The 17,451-nt window shown below is 58.1% G+C and overlaps 1 protein-coding gene across 3 annotated transcripts in view; it reads left to right on the top strand.

The window, feature by feature from the left end:
* The window catches only part of IFT140 (intraflagellar transport 140), a 75,448-nt gene that overhangs the window by 4,021 nt on the left and 53,976 nt on the right, over positions 1–17,451 (top strand). For all 3 annotated transcript variants that reach the window (XM_030301613.1, XM_030301614.1, XM_030301615.1), the window contains exons 3-13: positions 72–249; positions 1,817–2,038; positions 6,113–6,234; positions 6,350–6,492; positions 8,045–8,220; positions 9,193–9,284; positions 9,771–9,877; positions 10,456–10,601; positions 13,559–13,762; positions 13,897–13,969; positions 15,518–15,609. In XM_030301613.1, the coding sequence (XP_030157473.1) occupies positions 103–249; positions 1,817–2,038; positions 6,113–6,234; positions 6,350–6,492; positions 8,045–8,220; positions 9,193–9,284; positions 9,771–9,877; positions 10,456–10,601; positions 13,559–13,762; positions 13,897–13,969; positions 15,518–15,609 (1,524 nt within the window). In that variant the 5' untranslated portion in view covers positions 72–102. The remainder of the gene's footprint in view (positions 1–71; positions 250–1,816; positions 2,039–6,112; positions 6,235–6,349; positions 6,493–8,044; positions 8,221–9,192; positions 9,285–9,770; positions 9,878–10,455; positions 10,602–13,558; positions 13,763–13,896; positions 13,970–15,517; positions 15,610–17,451) is intronic.

The following is a 17,451-nucleotide window of genomic DNA, read 5'->3' as shown; positions in this document are numbered from 1 at the left end:
CCAGCTCCTCGTACGGTCGCTGTCTTTGCTTTGTTCAAAACCAGCAGGACTTGGCCATCTTTCCCACGCAGGTTTGAGCCCTGACTTGGTCTGAGTGTCATCATGGCCCTGTATTTTGACCACCGAGTGGAAGCCCCGGACTCCGTTGGGTCTCCTTCCCACATCCACTGGCACCCTGTGCATCCGTTCCTGGCCGTTGCCTCCGTCAGCCCGACCTCAGGAGGCAGCGTGGATGTATACCTGGAACAAGTGAGTAGTAAGAAGCCACAGTGCTGACTCCCAGAGCTCTGGCTCTTGTCTCCTCTTCGTTCTCACGTATATGTGTGCACACGGGTGTGGGGGAGTGTGTGGCATGTGGGGGATGTGTGTGTGTATGTGTGTGTGTGTGTGTGTGTGTGTGTGTGTGTGTGTGTATCACGTTTTCCTGGGGTTCAAACTCCCAATATTATAAAAGCCCTTCAGTGTGGACAGTTCTCTCAGCCCCGGCACTTAGGTTGGGGACATGGTTAGGAGTGTCTAGCAGATTCCACAGTCAGCCTGTGGCCTCTGACCAGAGCCAACCCCTCCGTGCATCTGTGCGTCCCGGGCCAGTCTCCTGTTGGCCACGTTGGCCATCGGAAGCTCTGCTGGTGTCCTGTGGCCGCCATAACGAATCCCCGTGAGCTGAGTGGCTTAAAACAAATCTGTCCTCTCACAGTCCGGAGGCCACAGTCTGAAATGAGGGCTCCTCAGGGCCACGCTGTCCCCGAAGACTCTGGGAGAGGACCGTGCCAGCCCTCATCCTGGCTTCCGGCGGCCGCCTCTGCTTGTACCCACATCGCTCCACTGCCATCATGTGTGTGTCTCTCTCCCCTTCTTGTAAGGACACCAGCCATTGGCTTCGGGCTCATTCTAATGACCTTTTCTTAACCTGATCATGTGCAGAGGCTCCATTTCCAAATAAGGTCGTGGCACAGGTACCGGGTCAGGACTTCAGCACATCTCTTTCCGGGATGGCTCTTTGAGAGCTTTGTGGAAGCCCCCCGACCCCCTGCTCCCCACCGCTCTCCGTGCACGACACCCCTCACGTGTCACAAAGACAATCTCCCTTCCCGCTGCAACCCTCTGCAGCCCCACCGCACCTTCACTGGTGCGGCGAAGGGCATCAGTGATGTCTGCGTGCTTCTGGGTCCTATCTGAGGTCCCCCGCTCCTGGAAAACAGCCTGGAGGTCAGAGGGGCCGCAAATAACTTTGGCATTGCAGACCCTGGAAAGGCTCCTGGGGTCACCCAAGAGCCTGCCCTCAGGGGTGCCTGGGTGGCTCAGTCGGTTGAGCGTCCGACTTCAGCTCAGGTCATGATCTCGCCGTCCATGAGTTCAAGCCTCATGTCAGGGTTGGTGACACTCCCCCGCTTGCACTCTGTCTCTGTCTCCCTCAAAGTAATAAATAAACATTAAAAAACTTAAAAAAAAAAAAAAAGAGCCCGCACTTCTAGAACCTTGGGGTCAACGCACTTGACCTCCGGGCCTAGTGCTTATTTTTGTAAATAAAGTTTGATTGGAACCCACTGAAATGCTAGCTAGCAACCAAGCCGTTGTGAGTATGAGGTATGAGATCATACGCCTTGATAACCTGGTCAGCGTGGTCAGTTGAGTCTTAATTCTATGTGTTCATAGCCAAGGGTAAGATTGGTGTTTCTATGAAAATTAAGTAGAACATTTCCTTAATAAACAGATCTTTAGATCCTCTAGCTGATACCGATTTCATTGATCAGCCAGAAGTTCCACAGTAGCTGTCTCCCTTCACCACGTGGGATTTACCTCTTGTCCGTTGTAGGGTGAGCATGCGCCCGATACGCATATCGAGAGGTCGTTCCGGGTCACTTCCTTGTGCTGGCATCCGACGCGAATGATCCTGGCTGTTGGCTGGGAGACCGGAGAAGTGACAGTGTTTAATAAGCAGGACAAGGAGCAGCATGCGGTCCCCCTGACCCACACCAGCGACATCACCGTCCTCAAGTGGAGCCCCAACGGGAACTGCCTCGTGTCGGGGGACAGGGTAAGCAGACGTGGTTGTCACTGATTTCGGATCGCTGCATCCCCGTCGGTGCTGTTAGAGTGCAAGTGGGGAAGAGTGTTAAAGGTCAGAATTTGAGACATAGTGGTTGCTGACTTCACTTGACCTTGTTGGATGTCATGGCAGAATCTGTTTTATACTGAAAGTAAGGTTTGAAAATTTCATCCTACCGTCATACTCTGGCAGAGGTGTGTCTGTAATTTTTTAAGTGAACTTTTCTAGGAAACTATGTTCATCAAGGTGAGGTGACTGTTACAGGTACTGTCACGTTTATGCTCCCCCCACCCCCCACCCCCGAATCAGCAGGTTCCCTGAGCACACTCCTTCGTTGCCTGGGAGGCCCTGGTCCTAATTGTCTAGCTCAGGGCTTCCTCATGGAGCTCACTTTGCCCCCGGGGGACAGTTGGCAGAATGTTTCTGCTGTCAGAGTGGCTGGAGGGGGCCGTCTACTGGCATCTAGTGGGTGAAGACCCGAGGAACTTCCCACAACACAGAGTTATCAGCCGACAGTGCTAAGTAAGTGTTCCCAGGCTGAGAGTCAGCATTTATACCTAATTCGATTCACAGACAGGTGGCAGAAACTTTACACTGTGGTCATTCATTTCCCTTGGGCAAGGTAATACGTTTACGTGTGTCAAAGTCCACAGACTATGAAAAGGTCTCTACCGTGACAGGACTCTCCAACCCCATGCACTCCGCTCCCCTCCACCCCGCCCTCCAGTGCCCACAGCTTCCCGAAGCTTCTCCCATTTCTTCCGATTCACAGCAGCACGTACCGATGCATTCTGTCCCGTTGCCACTTCTGAAAAATTTCAAGCTATTAAAGGAGTTGAAAGACTAGCCCGAGGAGCACCGTGTACCCTTCACGTAAATTCTCTGGTTGTTACATTTTGACACGTCTGCTTTCTCTATCTTTTCCCCTGAATACTTGAGAATTTGTCGCAGAGATCACACTTCACCCCAGGTCCTCTGGCGTTGATGTCTTGAGGACAAGGACTTGTACACAGCTGCCATGTGTGTGGCACTCGCGCTGAGGAAGGCAAGCGCTGAGGCGGCACCCTCTCGGGCTGTCCCGTCCTGTCCCGTCCACGGCAGGTGTTGTCCTAACCCAGAATGTGGCCAAGGACCACGCGCTGCGTTTGTCCCTTCTCTTTGGTTTCCCTGAATCACGAACGGTTCTCTGGTCTCATCTTTCCTTTCTTCTCTTGTTTTTGGTATTTGGTGACATCACCAAACAGAGGAGTCCAGACAGGTTATTTTGTAGACTGTCCCTCAGTATAGACTTGTTGTGCTTGGCAGGGGGTGGCAGTTAGGTGACAGGTAGCAATGTGGGGAGCCTTGCAGGTTCCCGGAGCCAGTGCCAGCAGGGGTGGGGAACAGGGTTCCCCAACACCGAACACTAAGTAGTCCTTGTGCACGGGGTGCCCAGAATTCAACTCCATTCTGACACCGTGCACCTAGAGACAGCGCCAGGTCCCACGGGTCAAGGCCTCCGTCCCGCACCCCCACCCCCACCCGTGCTCCCGCCACAGGCCACAGAGTGGAGGGTCCTCCTCGGGCTCTTGCAGCCAGTTAGAGCGGCTCCTAGAGGCCAGGGAACCACGTACTCGCGCTTAGCGGTGTGTGGAGGATGCGATAAAGGACACGAGGCAGCAGCCGGATGAAGAGACGCACAGGGCACGTCCGGGGAGGGCGCAGAGCTCCCGAGTCCTCGAGTCCTCGCCAGGTGCCACTCCCCCCACCCCTCCCTGCCCGGAGGCCTGCGATCGCAGTCCTGGGCGGTTATGGAGGCCTCGCTGGAGCCCTCTGACCCGTGGCGGGTCCTCCCGGCAGCCACCCCGCCCCTGGGCAGAGACCCAAAGTCACCTTCGTTAACGTGAGCGGAGACACCTCTGTGGCCCTTCTCACGGGAGATTCCGTGAACCGGTGGTGAGGGAACGTTTGGTCCTCTGAATGAGCGAGGACATATTTGTTATCAGTCAGGGTGTCGTGGGTCCTAATGTGTCACGGGTCACGTGAAGTGATGGTATGTCCCGACACTCACGTGTCAACACACTGACTGCGCTTTCGTCTCGTACGACATTAGACTCTTGCTCGTGCGTGGGGCTGATTTCTTGTCTTCCGAGGTGACCTGTGTCTAGAGTGTATAAAACCGTGATGAATGTTGTCGCCACAAGGGAGACCGGGCGGCTCAGGTGTTGCCTCCGGTCTGGCACCTGGTTACCAGAAACCCGAGGGGGCTTTGCTGAGAGACTTTGTGTGTAAGTTGCCTTTTAAGGCCGACACTACAGCTGATCCTGGAACCACCTGGGAGTTAGGGGCATCAAGCCTCTCCCAGTCAGAGATCTGAGTATAACTTTGACTCCCCAGAAGCTTACCTGCTAACAGCCTCTGTTGACCCAAAGCCTGGCCAGTAACATAACAGTTGAATAACAACGTTTTACGTGCCGGGTGTATCATATACCGCGTGCTTACCATAAAGTAGGCTGGAATAAAGAAAACTGCAAAAAACTCACACGGCAGAGGAGATACGTTTACGGCACCATACCCTGAAAGTCCACCTATAAAGGACCCACCTCAAGACCCGAGTTGTTCGAGGGCCATCTGTATCTGGAAAGCACTTTCCCGTTTACGATGATATAGTGCTCTCGGGCCTGAGGGACGATCGGGGGCACGCTGAGAGAACAAAGGATGGGAAGAAGAGTGTGTGGCAGCCTCCTCGAGCGGGAGATGTGTCCTGACAGCTGCGTGGGCCTCCTTGCTGACGGATTCTATGGAAGTGGTGCCGTTTGGCAAAGCTCAGCATGCCTCCGCAGCCACGGAGGCCTCCTGGCCCGGGCCCGATGGCACCGTCTCCCCACCCGACCTCTCGCGCTCGTGAGCGCCCTAAGCTTGAGAGCTCGATGACTTAAAAATTGCACACGTAGTACGCCTGTCCCCAGGTGGTGGTTTCCTGGGAAAATGGCTGATCCCAGGACTGGGGCCGGGCCCTGAGCCCAGAGGATCCGGAGAGCCAGCAAGTAAGGGAAGTGCTCGCAGATCCCGCGGTCCGGGCTGGGTCGGAGGGACGCAGGAGCTAACGAAAGACCTCCCGGTGGCCGAAGCTGGAGCTCGAAAGTGAACCAAGTGGTGCTGGATTGTAACCCAAAGCGGAAAGTCACCGTCTGTGACATAAACAGGGGTATGAACCCGTGATGTAGTAATTAGTGAGTGGTGGAGAAGAGACAAATCTCTCGTCCTGAAGAACCCAAGCGATTATGTAGATGGTCCACACTCAAGCGGGTGACTTCGTTCCAAATAGTACGGGACGGAGAGGGGGGAGAAGCAAAGACTTCACCGTGGACGGGGTCATCCAAGGGACCTCACTGGGCGGAGAGGGTCAGCAGTGGCACAGATGAGGCTCGTCAGTGGCACCGATCACCCGTGTGACGTGACGTGACGAGAAGGGCGCGCGGTCTCCGTGGCCTTCTCCCCGAACCTACAACCCAGCCCAGTCGCGAGAAGAGCGTCAGACGGGTCCTGACGGAGGGACGCCCCACATCATCCCTGACCAGTCCTGCAAGCTGGGGGGGTCAGAGACACTGTCCCGGCCCAGAGGAGCCTAAGGGGACGTGACGCCCAGATGTCCTGTGGCTCCTGGTGGGGGGGGGACCCAGGGAGAAAGTAAGTGTGAATAAAGCACGACTCTAGTCAATACAGTACGTCAGTGTCGGCTTGTTAAATCTGGGAAACGCACTATGCTAAGTAAGGTCTGCTCACGGGAGAAGTGAGGGGTGGAGAACAGGACTTCTCTGAATGATCTCTACTGCTTTTGGTAAATCTGAGTCTATTCAAAAATTGAGTTTTGAAAGCTGGCTGTGTGGCAGGTGTTATCTGGGGGAGTGAGGGTGGCAGAGGGCGCACGGAAGGCTCCTGTTCCTCCCACGTTCACGGCGCACGCATAACAGTTTTGTGACTTGTCGTAAAAGGAATCGGCCTTTATTCTCTCGCACCGCGTAACCCTCCCACCGGTCACCGTAAGATCGTGTCTCCTTCACACGGTGTTGGGTTTTCCAGCTTGGCGTCCTGCTCTTGTGGAGGTTGGACCAAAGGGGTCGGGTACAAGGGCCTCCTCTGCTGAAGCACGACTACGGAAAACACCTAACCCACTGCATCTTCCGGCTTCCCCCTCCTGGCGAGTGAGTAAGAGCGCGGGGCTGGTGCGGGGCGGGCCGCGGGCACATCTGCAGTGACCACGCCTTCCTGTAAGGAACCTCTGGGAATCTGACTTCCTGTCGTGTCTGCCTTCCAAAGGGACCTCGTTCAGCTGGCGAAGGCGGCTGTGAGTGGCGATGAGCGAGCCCTGGACATGTTTAACTGGAGGAAAAGCGGCTTTGGGAGTCTCCTGAAAATGGGCTCTCAAGAGGGACTGTCGTTCTTTGTCAGCCTGATGGATGGTGAGAATCTTAGGTGGGGATTCTAGGACATTGAAGCGTTTAGGGGCGTCTGGTAGGGACTGTGAACAAAGAGGTGATGTCTCTGCATAAAAAAGCAGTAGCCTGTGTGTGTGCCAGCCTTAGAGTGACGTGTCAGCGACTCTTGGCCATCACTGACCCAGCGTTCAGAGAAGGGCCTCACCTGGTCCTGATGGAGGCGGACGGGCTCGGCTTGTGTTCGGAGGGTTCTCAGGACGAGGCCCCGTTGGTACCTCACCCCGCCCCAGCTGCTCCCGTGTGCAGCTCCGGGCAGGGGGACGGTGCTGCCCTCTTGTTGTCCAGTCTGTGTGGCCCGGAAGCGCCCTGACCTGAGCTCTGGGGAGGGAGTGTGACAGGACAGGACGGGCGGGGGCACCGTCTGTCTGGGTCCTGACTCCTCAGTGTGAGCAGGGACACGGGCACCCACGGCAGCAGATGAGTGCGGTATGGGGTGCGGGCAAAGAAGAAGGGTTACAGTCATGGGAGACACGAGTGTGCATGCCGCAGGAGTGAGAGCAGGGAAGGGGGGCTCACAACGGCTTCCACAGGGCGGGCCGCCGCGCAGCTCAGCCTTGACGGGAAGAAGAGAGCAGAGGGCAGCTGCCAGGGCTGGGCTTTGCCCTTGTTAGGGTAGAGATACCACTTGTTTCTGGAGGTAAAAAGAGACGGCTGATGGAGGGGACTTGGAGGAGGTCCAGAGGGCCAGGCGTGGTACAGAGCCGTGGGCGGTGCCGGGAGGAAGAGGCCAGCGCCAAGGCCCCCTTAGCAGGGAGTCGAGGAGATGATGTGGGAAGAAGGCCCAGTGGGCAGGGGTGCGCGGTGGGGACAAGCCTGGCTCTGGAAGTGTCAGGCCTGCCCCTCCCACAGGAGCTGTGGGCCTCGGGAGGGTCACCCTGTGCAGTCAGACCCCTGCCTGCGAGCTCGCGGGACACGTCAGCTGAGTGAACACGTGTGGGTGTCACCAAGCCTGCCACAGATGCTCGCTGAGGCGGTGCCGGCACGGTGACGTCGTGCTGACCGCGGGCCTCGGCACAACCTTGAACTTGTAAGGTTGAACGGGAAGTCACGTTATCCTTGGAAGCAGATGAGAGCAGACGGGGAGGGTGAGGAGGCTCCTGAGGGCAGCAGACGGGGCTGCTTGGCGGGCACTCACCGGAGGCTCCCCACCGACTCAGAAGGCTGAGGAGGGGCCGGCAGGCCGGGCAGAGCAGGGGAGGGAGGGCCTCTGTGTCGGGAGAACGCGTGCGGCTGCGGGAGGGCCGTGGCTCCAGGTCTCGGCGTCTGGGTGAGGGATGTGCACCTAATGTCAGCACAGCAGGGGGAACAGAGAGTTTCGAGGCCACCCGGCAGGTGGGCAGGGCTGAGAAGTGAAGCTTATTTCAGACATGGCCGGGGAGTCTATGTGCAGACGGCTTTTCAGTGTTTGGTTTATAAAGTTTTATGATGGACGTGTTTATGCTTTGCAAACGCACCTAAGTAGCTACAGGGACCGCCGGCGAGTGCCCCCCACCTGGACTGACCCCTTTGCCCTTAGGGACGGTGCACTATGTGGACGAGAAAGGCAAGACCACCGAGGCAGCGTCCACGGACAGCTCGGTGCAGGCGCTCTTCTACCTGGAGAGGAGGGAGGCCCTGGTGGTGGTCACGCGGAGCCTGCTGCTGTCCCTGTTCGTGGTGAGGCCCGAGGGCGAAGCGGAGGAAGTGATGAAGGTAGGCGGGCAGCAGGGCGGCCGGGCCGGGCTTCACCCGACCTGAGCACCGCCGTCCAGGACCGTCACGAAGGTGACTCCGTTCCCAGGAGCTTTGCGGGAATCCGCCGACGGGCGGGGGCGGGAGAGGGCGGCCAGCTCGCAGCCTGGACACCCGGCTCTGACTAGGGACAACTGCTCACCCCGCAGCAGCAGCTCAGTTGACCTTCACGGTGGGAACGGGATGGGGGACAACGTCCTGCTTCCCACCCTTGTGCAGATGGGGCCCTCACTTCCCTCCGTCACAGCCGCCGCTGCCCCCCCTCCCCTGCACGCGCCCTGTTTTGCCCCAAGGCGTGTCAGTCGCCCTCCTGGGCAGCACACGTCCAGCTGTGGGGCTGCCGAGATCCAGCGAGGCCTGGAGCAGGTGTCTCAGCCCCATGTTGGCCACCGCTCTCGGCCTGCCGCTCAGCGAGGGCTGGTCCACCCTGCCTCTGGCCGGTCCCCTGGTTTGTACCAGCTGAGTCCACGTTCCTGAGAGAATTCTGAAATTCTCCTGACGATGATCCTGTAGGTTACCGAGCTGATTGATTTCTTGTGAATAGGTGTTTACACAATTACTTAGTGCCCCTGGCACAGCAGTGGAAAATAGGGTCCTGAGTCATGTGGACCCGGGTCCAGATCCCCGTGAGCCTCTCACTGGCCGGGGGGCCCGGGCAGAACGGGGTCACGACACCTGCCCGAGAGCGTGTGGTCATGTCTGAACGGGGCTCGCCTCGGTAGTTGCTCTAGAAACGCGCTCACCATGCGCCATGCGTGGAAGCCACAGTCGTTAGCCATTTAACATACCACAGAGAGTCGGTGGCTGAGTGGGCGTCGCCTTTCCATGTGTCTCCGCCCACCCGGCTGGCACATCCCCACCAGGCCACTGCACACTGGACGCTCTGGGCTCCAAAGAGCAACGTGCTTCCTTCAGGTTGTTTCTCGTCATCAGGTCAAGTTGAGTGGGAAGACGGGTCACCGGGCAGACATCGCGTTGATCGAGGACAGTGTGCTCGTGACCGCCGTAGGGGAGCCCATCCTCAGGTAAGAGCCCGGATGCTCGGCAGGCACCGCCATCGAGGGTCAGTCCCTTTGGAGTCACATCCATACAACCAGCTCTGAGGGCAGAGAGTAGAGCACAGCACCGACCCAGGCGTCCCCTCTCGGCCCTCACCGGGCAGGCCCGTCCCGATTCCGACGCGTGGTTTTCTCGAGCCTGGCGTATGTGGAATCACATCTTGGCTTATCTACCTGCCTCTGCTCCATGTGATACTTGGGTTTCTCCCATGTTAATGCCTGTGGTTGGGGTCCCTTCGTTCTCGTTGTGACCTGGTGTGTCACGAACCCTGCTCCCTTTGAATATGAACAAGGCATCAAATAGATCTAAGCATAATGACGGCGGGCCTTTCGTGTCGAAGTCCCCTGGGCTCCGTCTGCTTCCCGATCGCTGTGCACATGGAGCAAGACCCTGGGAGGCGGGGAAGGGCGCGACGTGGTCCCCTGAATGGCGCCATCTGCCTTTCATTGTAGATTCTGGGATTTGGAAGGAGGAGAGAATTACGTGCTGAGTCCAGAAGAGAAGTTTGGTTTCGAGAAAGGAGAGAATATAAACTGTGTTTCTTACTGTAAAGTCAAAGGTGAGCCTTGTCGGGTGCCGGAGAGAGAGAGGCGGCCTCAGTCCTCGCTCTGTGGGCTGCAAAACGGCTGGTGGCGACTCAGAGAGCGGTAGATGGGTTGTAACTGTCAATCGCCTGAGCAAAGTCACTGGGGAGCGGGAAAATGACAGCACGTGAAGGTCGGCGGGTTTGCTCGACAGTGTGGCCACCGTGGGTACAGGCAGGTGACCTGTGTTCCCTCCTGAAACCGCGAGGAAAAGCGTGGGAAAGTAACGATACGCATGCATGTGCCTGTACGCACGTGTGCACGCGTGTATACACACGGAGGACAGGAAAACGGGCGACGAGCCAGGCCATCGTTTATTTTGCGCCTGCCGGGCACTGGGTGCCAGGCTAGCCCCAGAAGCAGCACCGAACGGGCACACAGGCCCCTGCTCTCGTGGAAAATTCAGAGGAGCAGCGCCAGCACCCCCGGCGCACGCGGGTGAGGGCGGGGCCGGTGCCGGAGCTCACCGGGCAGAGGGCTGGTTCGGATGTTTGAGAGCCTTTGCCCCTGCCTTTAACCCTTTCACCTCAGAGAGCTTCGTTTTTACCCGCAGGTCTCCTGGCAGCGGGCACCGATAAGGGGCGAGTTGCCATGTGGAGAAAACTGCCGGGCCCGCAGAGCGGCCGAGCGGCCGAGGGCAAGGACGGGTGGGCCGTTCAGACCCCCGCTGAGCTCGAAGGCAACATCACACATATCAAGGTACGCGGCACCGGGGCGCTGGGCACTCTCTCCGCCCTGTGACGGCGGAGGACGTGATTGGCTTTGAACCTGCCAGTTCTTCAGCCTAGGGCCCTATAAAAACAACAGAATGACTCTGAAGGCCTTTGGGGTTTCGGAACTGTGGATACGGGACTGTGGGTGTGTAGTCCTCGGTACCCGTGTTCTCCGTCCACCCACCCTCTCTCCGTCACCTCTCTCTACGCTGACAGCAGCTTTGTCGAGATGGGTAACACCCTGGTTTTCCTTTCAGTGTATTCGGAGTGTGCACTCCTCCCCCTCCAACCCCCCATCCCCTGGCCTCTGTGCGCACACGCGCGCGCTTTCTGTCTCTGGGTTTGCCCGCACTTGGCGTGTCGTAGAGACGGAACCGTACAATCCGCCGCTTTCCGTGTCCGGTCTCTGTCACCGAGCGTCACGTGTCCCCCGTCCGTGCCCGTTATGGTGCATGTGGGTGGTTCATCCCTTCCCACAGCTGAGGGGCGCCCAGTGCGGGCATGGACCACGTTTCGTTTCCGTTCTCCTTCCGTCCGTTCCATCGATGGACACATGGGTTGTTTCCACGTCTGGATTTGTTGTGACTCACGTGGCCATGAACGTTTATGTACAAGTTTCTGTGTGGACATATGATTTCATTTCTCTTGGGCGTATGCCTTTTCTGCTCTTTTATTATGAATTGTCTCCCTGTCGATGGCCCGTATCTGGGGAGATGCAGTGTCACACCTTCTTTCGCTTCTCTAGGTGCCGTTACCTGTATTGTTTGAATATGTTTGTAGTGGCTGCTGTGAAGGCCTGTTAAACGTGACGTCTGGGCCTTCTGGCAGTTTCTGTTTGCTTTTACTTTCCAGGGTGTCTGTCATACCCTCCTGTTTTACGTGGCTCTCGATTTTTGGTTGCAAACCGTTCCTCTAGCCGCCCCCCCCCGCCTCTAGGGTTTCTTGCTGCCGCTTGTTTATTTGTTTGGTGGCTGGACCACCGCAGTGACGTCTCTGTCCCCTGGCGCAGCAGGGACCGTGAGGCTCTCTGACCGTCCTCTCCCTGATCTGCCGAACTTCGTGTCTCAGCCGCCCTCAGCTGCTGGCCAGTGGCTCTGGGCATCGATTGCCCCACGGTCCAGTCCCATCCGATTTGGGCAGGTGTGGTCTTTGAGCTCAGGGTCGGTACTTCGTTGTGACCCAGTAAGGCCGCTCTAGGCGTGTCTGTCCCCCATTCCCTCTGGGCATCGGTCTGGCTTGTGGGGAGCTTGTAGCTCTCGTGAAGCTCCCAGCCTCCTCCCGATGCTCACACCCAAACCCCTGCTCTCTCCGAGAGCACCCTGAGGCTCGGACTTGCCCACGTTCTGTTTCCAGCGAGGTCACCTCCTCTGGGGAGCGCTTCGGAGCTCTGTTCCCATGGGCTGTCTCTCCTCCTGGGGGAAGAAAGTCTGAGTCCCCCCTCCAGGGCTCAGAATGGGGACGGTGGCCACTTCCGTGCAGTGATACCTTGCCTGCCCCGCGAGCAGGGAGCCGGGCTCCGCGGCCTGTGGTCTCCTCAGGCCGCCTCTCCCAGAGTGGAGCCCACGCACCATGAGCGAGCCGGGGTGTGGGCGCGGGGGCCCGGCATTCTCGGGCACCCCGTGAGCCGCAGGGACCCCACCCTCACAACGTGGAGCCGGGGGAGTGAGAAACGCCACCTGGGAGATGCTGTGGCCGCGATGAGACAGGGAGCCGACCTCCCGGCCACACCTGCCCGGGGGGGGTGGGGGTGGGGAGGGAGGGCGCCACAGACGCTGCTGTTCCTGCCGGGTCCAGCGGACTTTCCTGAGGCCTTCTTCATTTGCCTCTTGCCCAACTTCCAGAGCGTTAGGTGGCCGTTGCCTCACACTTTCCTCGAGTTGTGCCCACCCCCGCCTCAGGGCTCCTGACCTGCTGCCTCAGACCTGGTCCTCAGACCTGCGGTGTGCGGTCCTCTGAGACCAGATCTACCTGAGCGCAGCCGGGTCAGGACAGGAGGACACACGTGCTAAGTGGTCAGGGGCGCCATATGGCACTTTGGGGGCTACCCTTAGACCCTTGTGGCACAGCCGGAGGTAAAAGTCGCTTCTCGGTGAAGTAGGGAGTTAAATATCTTACCGAGGCCGAAACGAATGGCTGCAAAGAGCATAGATTATTATCAGGTCGGCAGAGAACGTACGACTTTCTCAGATTTGAAGAGATAGGAAGAGCCCTGCTAATTTTCCTGAAGAACTTAAAGAGAAACCAAGTAAGCGCTGAGACATTCCTTAAAGAGAAGCCTCGATCTCATAAAAGTGTCATTTCTTCCCAAGTAAACTTACCCGTTACGTGTACGTCTGTGCAAATCATGACCTTTTTTTTTTCCCTTCCGGAGGAATTCAACAAAGTTAACTCCTCTGGGAGAGCACATGGCACATGGCTGAGGAAAACACGTACAGAATCAGAACATTTCCGTATCCCCGACCAGAACATATCTCAAAACTACAGCAATTAAAACAGTGCACGCTGGTCGCGAATGGGTAAACGTAGCCGTGGAACGGGATAGCGCAGCCAAAGCCAGACTGAGGTAGATTTGGAGGGTGATGTGAAGTTATCAAAGCAGGAGTTCGTGTCACCGGAGGAGAGCCACGCGATTTAATACACTGTGTCAGCCTGCTGTCCGTTTACAAAGACTAAACATCCCTAAATTGACAATTAACGGGTCAGAACAGACCGGAGACGGGACAGCCACGCCAGTGTCTCCCTGTCGCGTCACACCTCGAGCGTCCGCGTTTTACGGTTTTCCGTACAGCGCGTACTTTACGCATAAAAATCTGTAAATCGGTTTCCATAACGAGGGGAGGTAGTGCCGGGAAAACTGTCGACGCTCCGCGCGTGTGCCGCTGTCCTGACCGCGCCTCCCTCCTCTTTGCCCCACTCTCGTCTCGTCTGTGGCGCGGAACCCAGTGGGGCTCGCGGAAGAGCCTGCTGGCGGTCAACAGCATCAGCTCCGTGGTGATCCTCAGCGAGCAGGCCATGTGCTCACACTTCCACCAGCAAGTGGCCGTGGTGCAGACCTCCCCAAGCCTGCTCAGCGTGTCCTTCCTGTCCACGGGCGTGACGCACAGCCTGCGCACAGACATGCACATCCGCGGGGTGTTCGCCACCAAGGTGACCGTGCGGGGAACGCTGGGCTCGGCCGGGCTCTTCGGTGTGGACAAAGGACCTGGCCAGCTGTCTGGGTCACTCGGGGCGGTAAGGGTGCCGGTGGCAGGTTGCTTTATGATCTCCGTGACTCTCTATAGGATGCTGTTGCTGTCTGGAACGGAAAACAGGTGGCGATCTTCGAGCCTTCTGGAGCCACGTTACGGAATGCAGGTGAGAGCCTTGTCCCCCCACGGGGGGCTCACAGCACCCTGCTTTTATCTTCTCGCCATCTAACAGGGGTGCTGGTGCCCATGGTGTGGGCCCTGGCCCAGGGCTCCGGCCCTTCACTGATGGGCGGCACCCTACCGAAGCCAGCGGGGGTGGCCCGGAAGCCCTCCTGGGCGCCGGGACAGTGAACAGCCGCAGTGCTTTCTGGGGAAGGGGGTTGCTACGATAACCCGGCTTCTGAACTGGTTCCCGACCCGCTCAGAGCAGGAGCCCCGTGGCACCTTGACCAAAGCCAGCCTGTGTCTGGAAACGTGAGATGGGCTGTCAGAGACGCTCTGTCAGCCTCCGCCTCCTTCTCACGGGCGCCTTTCCCTCACTCTTCAGCACAGGCCTGCGGGAGTGTCCTGGGGCTGCTGTGACAGTGACCGCAACCTAGGCAGAAATTTTCTCTCTCACAGCCGTAGAGGTCAGGAGTCCAGACTCACTTTCCCCGGGGCCAAATCGAGGTGCCGACAGGCCGCGCTACCCCCTGAGCACTTGGGGAGTCTGTCCCTCGCTTCTTCCAGCGTTTGGCGGCTGCTGGCCATCCTTGGCTTGGGCCCCACCGTTCCAGGGCCTACCCGCACCGTCACCTCGTTCCTGTTGCAAATCGGCTCCCACTTACGGGGACGCTTGTGGTTGCCTTTAGGGCCCACCTGAGTCATCCGGGACAATCTCCCCATCTCACAACCCTCCAGCTTTGCCCTTATCCTCACATTCACGGCTCCAGGGATGAGGACCTGACAGCTCTGGGGGTCGTGTCCAGCATACCCGAACGAACCTCGGGATGCGCTTCTCGGCCGGCTCTCCTATACGGTTGTCATGTCCACCCGTGCTGACCCCACGGGTCCAGTCATCGCGTGCTCTGGGAGGCTCTCCCTGTGGGCTTGTCTGAGCCGCTCTCACGTCCCTGGGGGTGTTGCTCCCTCACCCCAGAGGAGGCTGTCCCCGCTTCCCAACCCCTCCCTCCTTTTCTCCTCTAACACTTCATTGCCTAAATTTTCCTAGAAGACTTTTCCTGCCCTGCCTCGTGTTCTGGCCTCACTTAACGTCCTCTCTTCCAGGGCAGACCCCCTCAGGGCAGGGATGAACTTCTTGCCTCACGGGAAGACAGCACGGCAGGTGCTGACGTATTTTCTGTCTCGTGTGTGTCATCACCTCCCTGACTAGATAAGAACCGGTCTAGACCCAGAGACTAGGGCTGGTGGCCTCCAAAGGTCCACCTAGAGTGGACGGACACCTGCTTGAACAGCCGCACCAGCTACTAGTTGGAGGAGAGAGGAGACGGCTAGTGAGTGGGGCAGGGCGGGGTCCCTAGTGCCGCAGCCCCGCACCAGCCCCGGGCCTGCACGCGCCGTCCCCGTGCCTCGGGCCTCACTTTCCCGCAAGAACGCACCCCTCACTGCGCTGTGGTGAGGGCCGGGGCGAGAAGGAAACGTGCGTGAGGAGCTGAAGTGTGAGCACGTGTGCAAAGGTGGGCTGCCGTCGTATCCTGTTCATCTCTCGTCCTAGGAACCTTCCTGTGTGAATCTCCAGTGTTAGCCATGCACGAGGAAAACGTTTACACCGTGGAGCCAAACCGAGTTCAAGTTCGAACCTGGCAGGTAAGTCATCGCTCTGGAGCGAGAGGGTTTGATGGTAAAGCAACTAGAACGGTGTAAACGGCCATCTGTCAGTCCAGCCACAGCCACCTACGGACTGCACGCGGCCAGACCGTAGTCCCCCGGCCCGGTGCTTGGTGGTAAACCGGACCCCAGGCTGGCTGCTCCACCGGTGACTGCCGGGATTTGTGATATCGGGGGGCGGGGCAACGGCCCCGCACAGTGATAAGGACTGGGTCGCTGGACCCCGAGGCCGCGGGCTGGAAGTGGGAGGAAACGTCTGCCGCAGTTAATGTCCATCCTGAAGGCTCTGGACAGGCCCTGCCCTGCACGTTGTGTCCGTACCCCAGACACGCGCAGGAGCCCGGGGCTGACCGGGTGCGTTAGTTTCCTGAGCCTGCCATCCCAAAGCACCATAAATCGAGCGGCTTAAGGCAATAGAAATTTACTTTCCGCAACCCAGGGGTGGGCAGGGCTGGCTCCTTCTGAGGTTCTGAGGGAGCGTCCATCCCACGCATCCCCTGCTTCTGGCGGCCCCGGCGTGCCTTGCTGTGCGGATGCATCGCTCCGTCTCCGCCTCTGTGTTCACTTGGCCCTCTTGTGTCTGTGTCTTGTTCTCTGTGTCTTAGAAGGACGCTCGTCCTCGGATTTAGGGCCAGCCTAATCCAGAGCAGTCTTCTCTTGAGATCCTTAATTCCATCTGCAAAGACCTTTTTTCCAAAATAAGGTCACGGTCACAAGTTCCAGGTGGACAGATTTAGGGGCCACCACTCAGCCCGGGACACGCAGCAGCGTTGTGTCGAGGTCGGGAAAACTTTCACGGCCCCGGTCTCAGCTCTTAGTGGGACTGCGTCGTCTGTCTCTGAGTCCTTTGCTGGGATCCGTGTTCGGTTTCTGTGGGCTGCAGTTCGCCTGCGCCGTGTCATCCACTGCTCACCCTGCGTGCCGCAGATTTCCAAGTTCTTCCTGGTGGGGCTCAGGGCGGGTGGGAAGTGCCCCTCGGGGAGGCCCTGGAGTAGAGCCTCACGTGGGGATGCCGCCCCCCGCCCCACCTCCTCCGTGAGGTCCTCAACCTGTTTGAGGTGGGAGGGGAGGCAGAGAGAGAGCTGCAGGGAAGGAGGCCAGAGCCCGCTGCCGCTGGCATTGGTTGGGGACACCTGTTGAGGCCAGGAGGGGCCATGTTAACAGCCCATGAATGGCGCAGCTATGTGAGCACAGGTGGCCCGCGGGCCCCGCTGTAGGGTTGGGGGGTGGACAGCCAGCAGAACTAGGCTCATCGGGGAGTAGCAGAGAATTGCATCCGGGATGAGCAAGTTACAGCAAAACCACAGCAAGTCTGCGGAACCGGGAGAGGAGGCTCTTCTGCGGGTGCGGGGAGGCTGTTGTAGACAAAACGTCCCCTGGGGTGAGCTGGGGGCTGGGCTGTTGTGGGAGGGGACCTCCCTCCTGCTGGGGTAGCAGTCTACGCTTGAACAACTTATAGGCAAGGGGGCCAAGCCCCCAAGCAGTCAAAATCCACATGTAACTAGACTCCCCAAAACTCTGGTGCCCGGAAGCCTTACCAGTAGCACAGTTGGTTAACGCATATTTTGTAATACGTGTTGTACTACACTTGATCTTAGCCGAAAGGCCAAGAAGCAATTATCTGTGTTACATACTGTATTTTGACAATAAAGCAAGCTAGGGAAAAGAGAAGAAAATCACAAGGAAAATATCTTTAGTCTGTACCATATTTACAAAGAAATGTGCAGGTCAGTGTGTAAGTGGACAGCGCGGCTCAGAGCCCTGTTGTCCAAGGGCCAGCTGCGTATCCACTTGCACGATTGGTCTCTTCCTGTGGAGTCT

This window comes from Lynx canadensis, chromosome E3, assembly GCF_007474595.2.
Source record: "Lynx canadensis isolate LIC74 chromosome E3, mLynCan4.pri.v2, whole genome shotgun sequence".
Classification (NCBI taxonomy): Eukaryota; Metazoa; Chordata; class Mammalia; order Carnivora; family Felidae; genus Lynx; species Lynx canadensis.
Note: the sequence above shows the minus strand (reverse complement) of the source record. Positions and strands in the feature narration are given on the sequence as shown.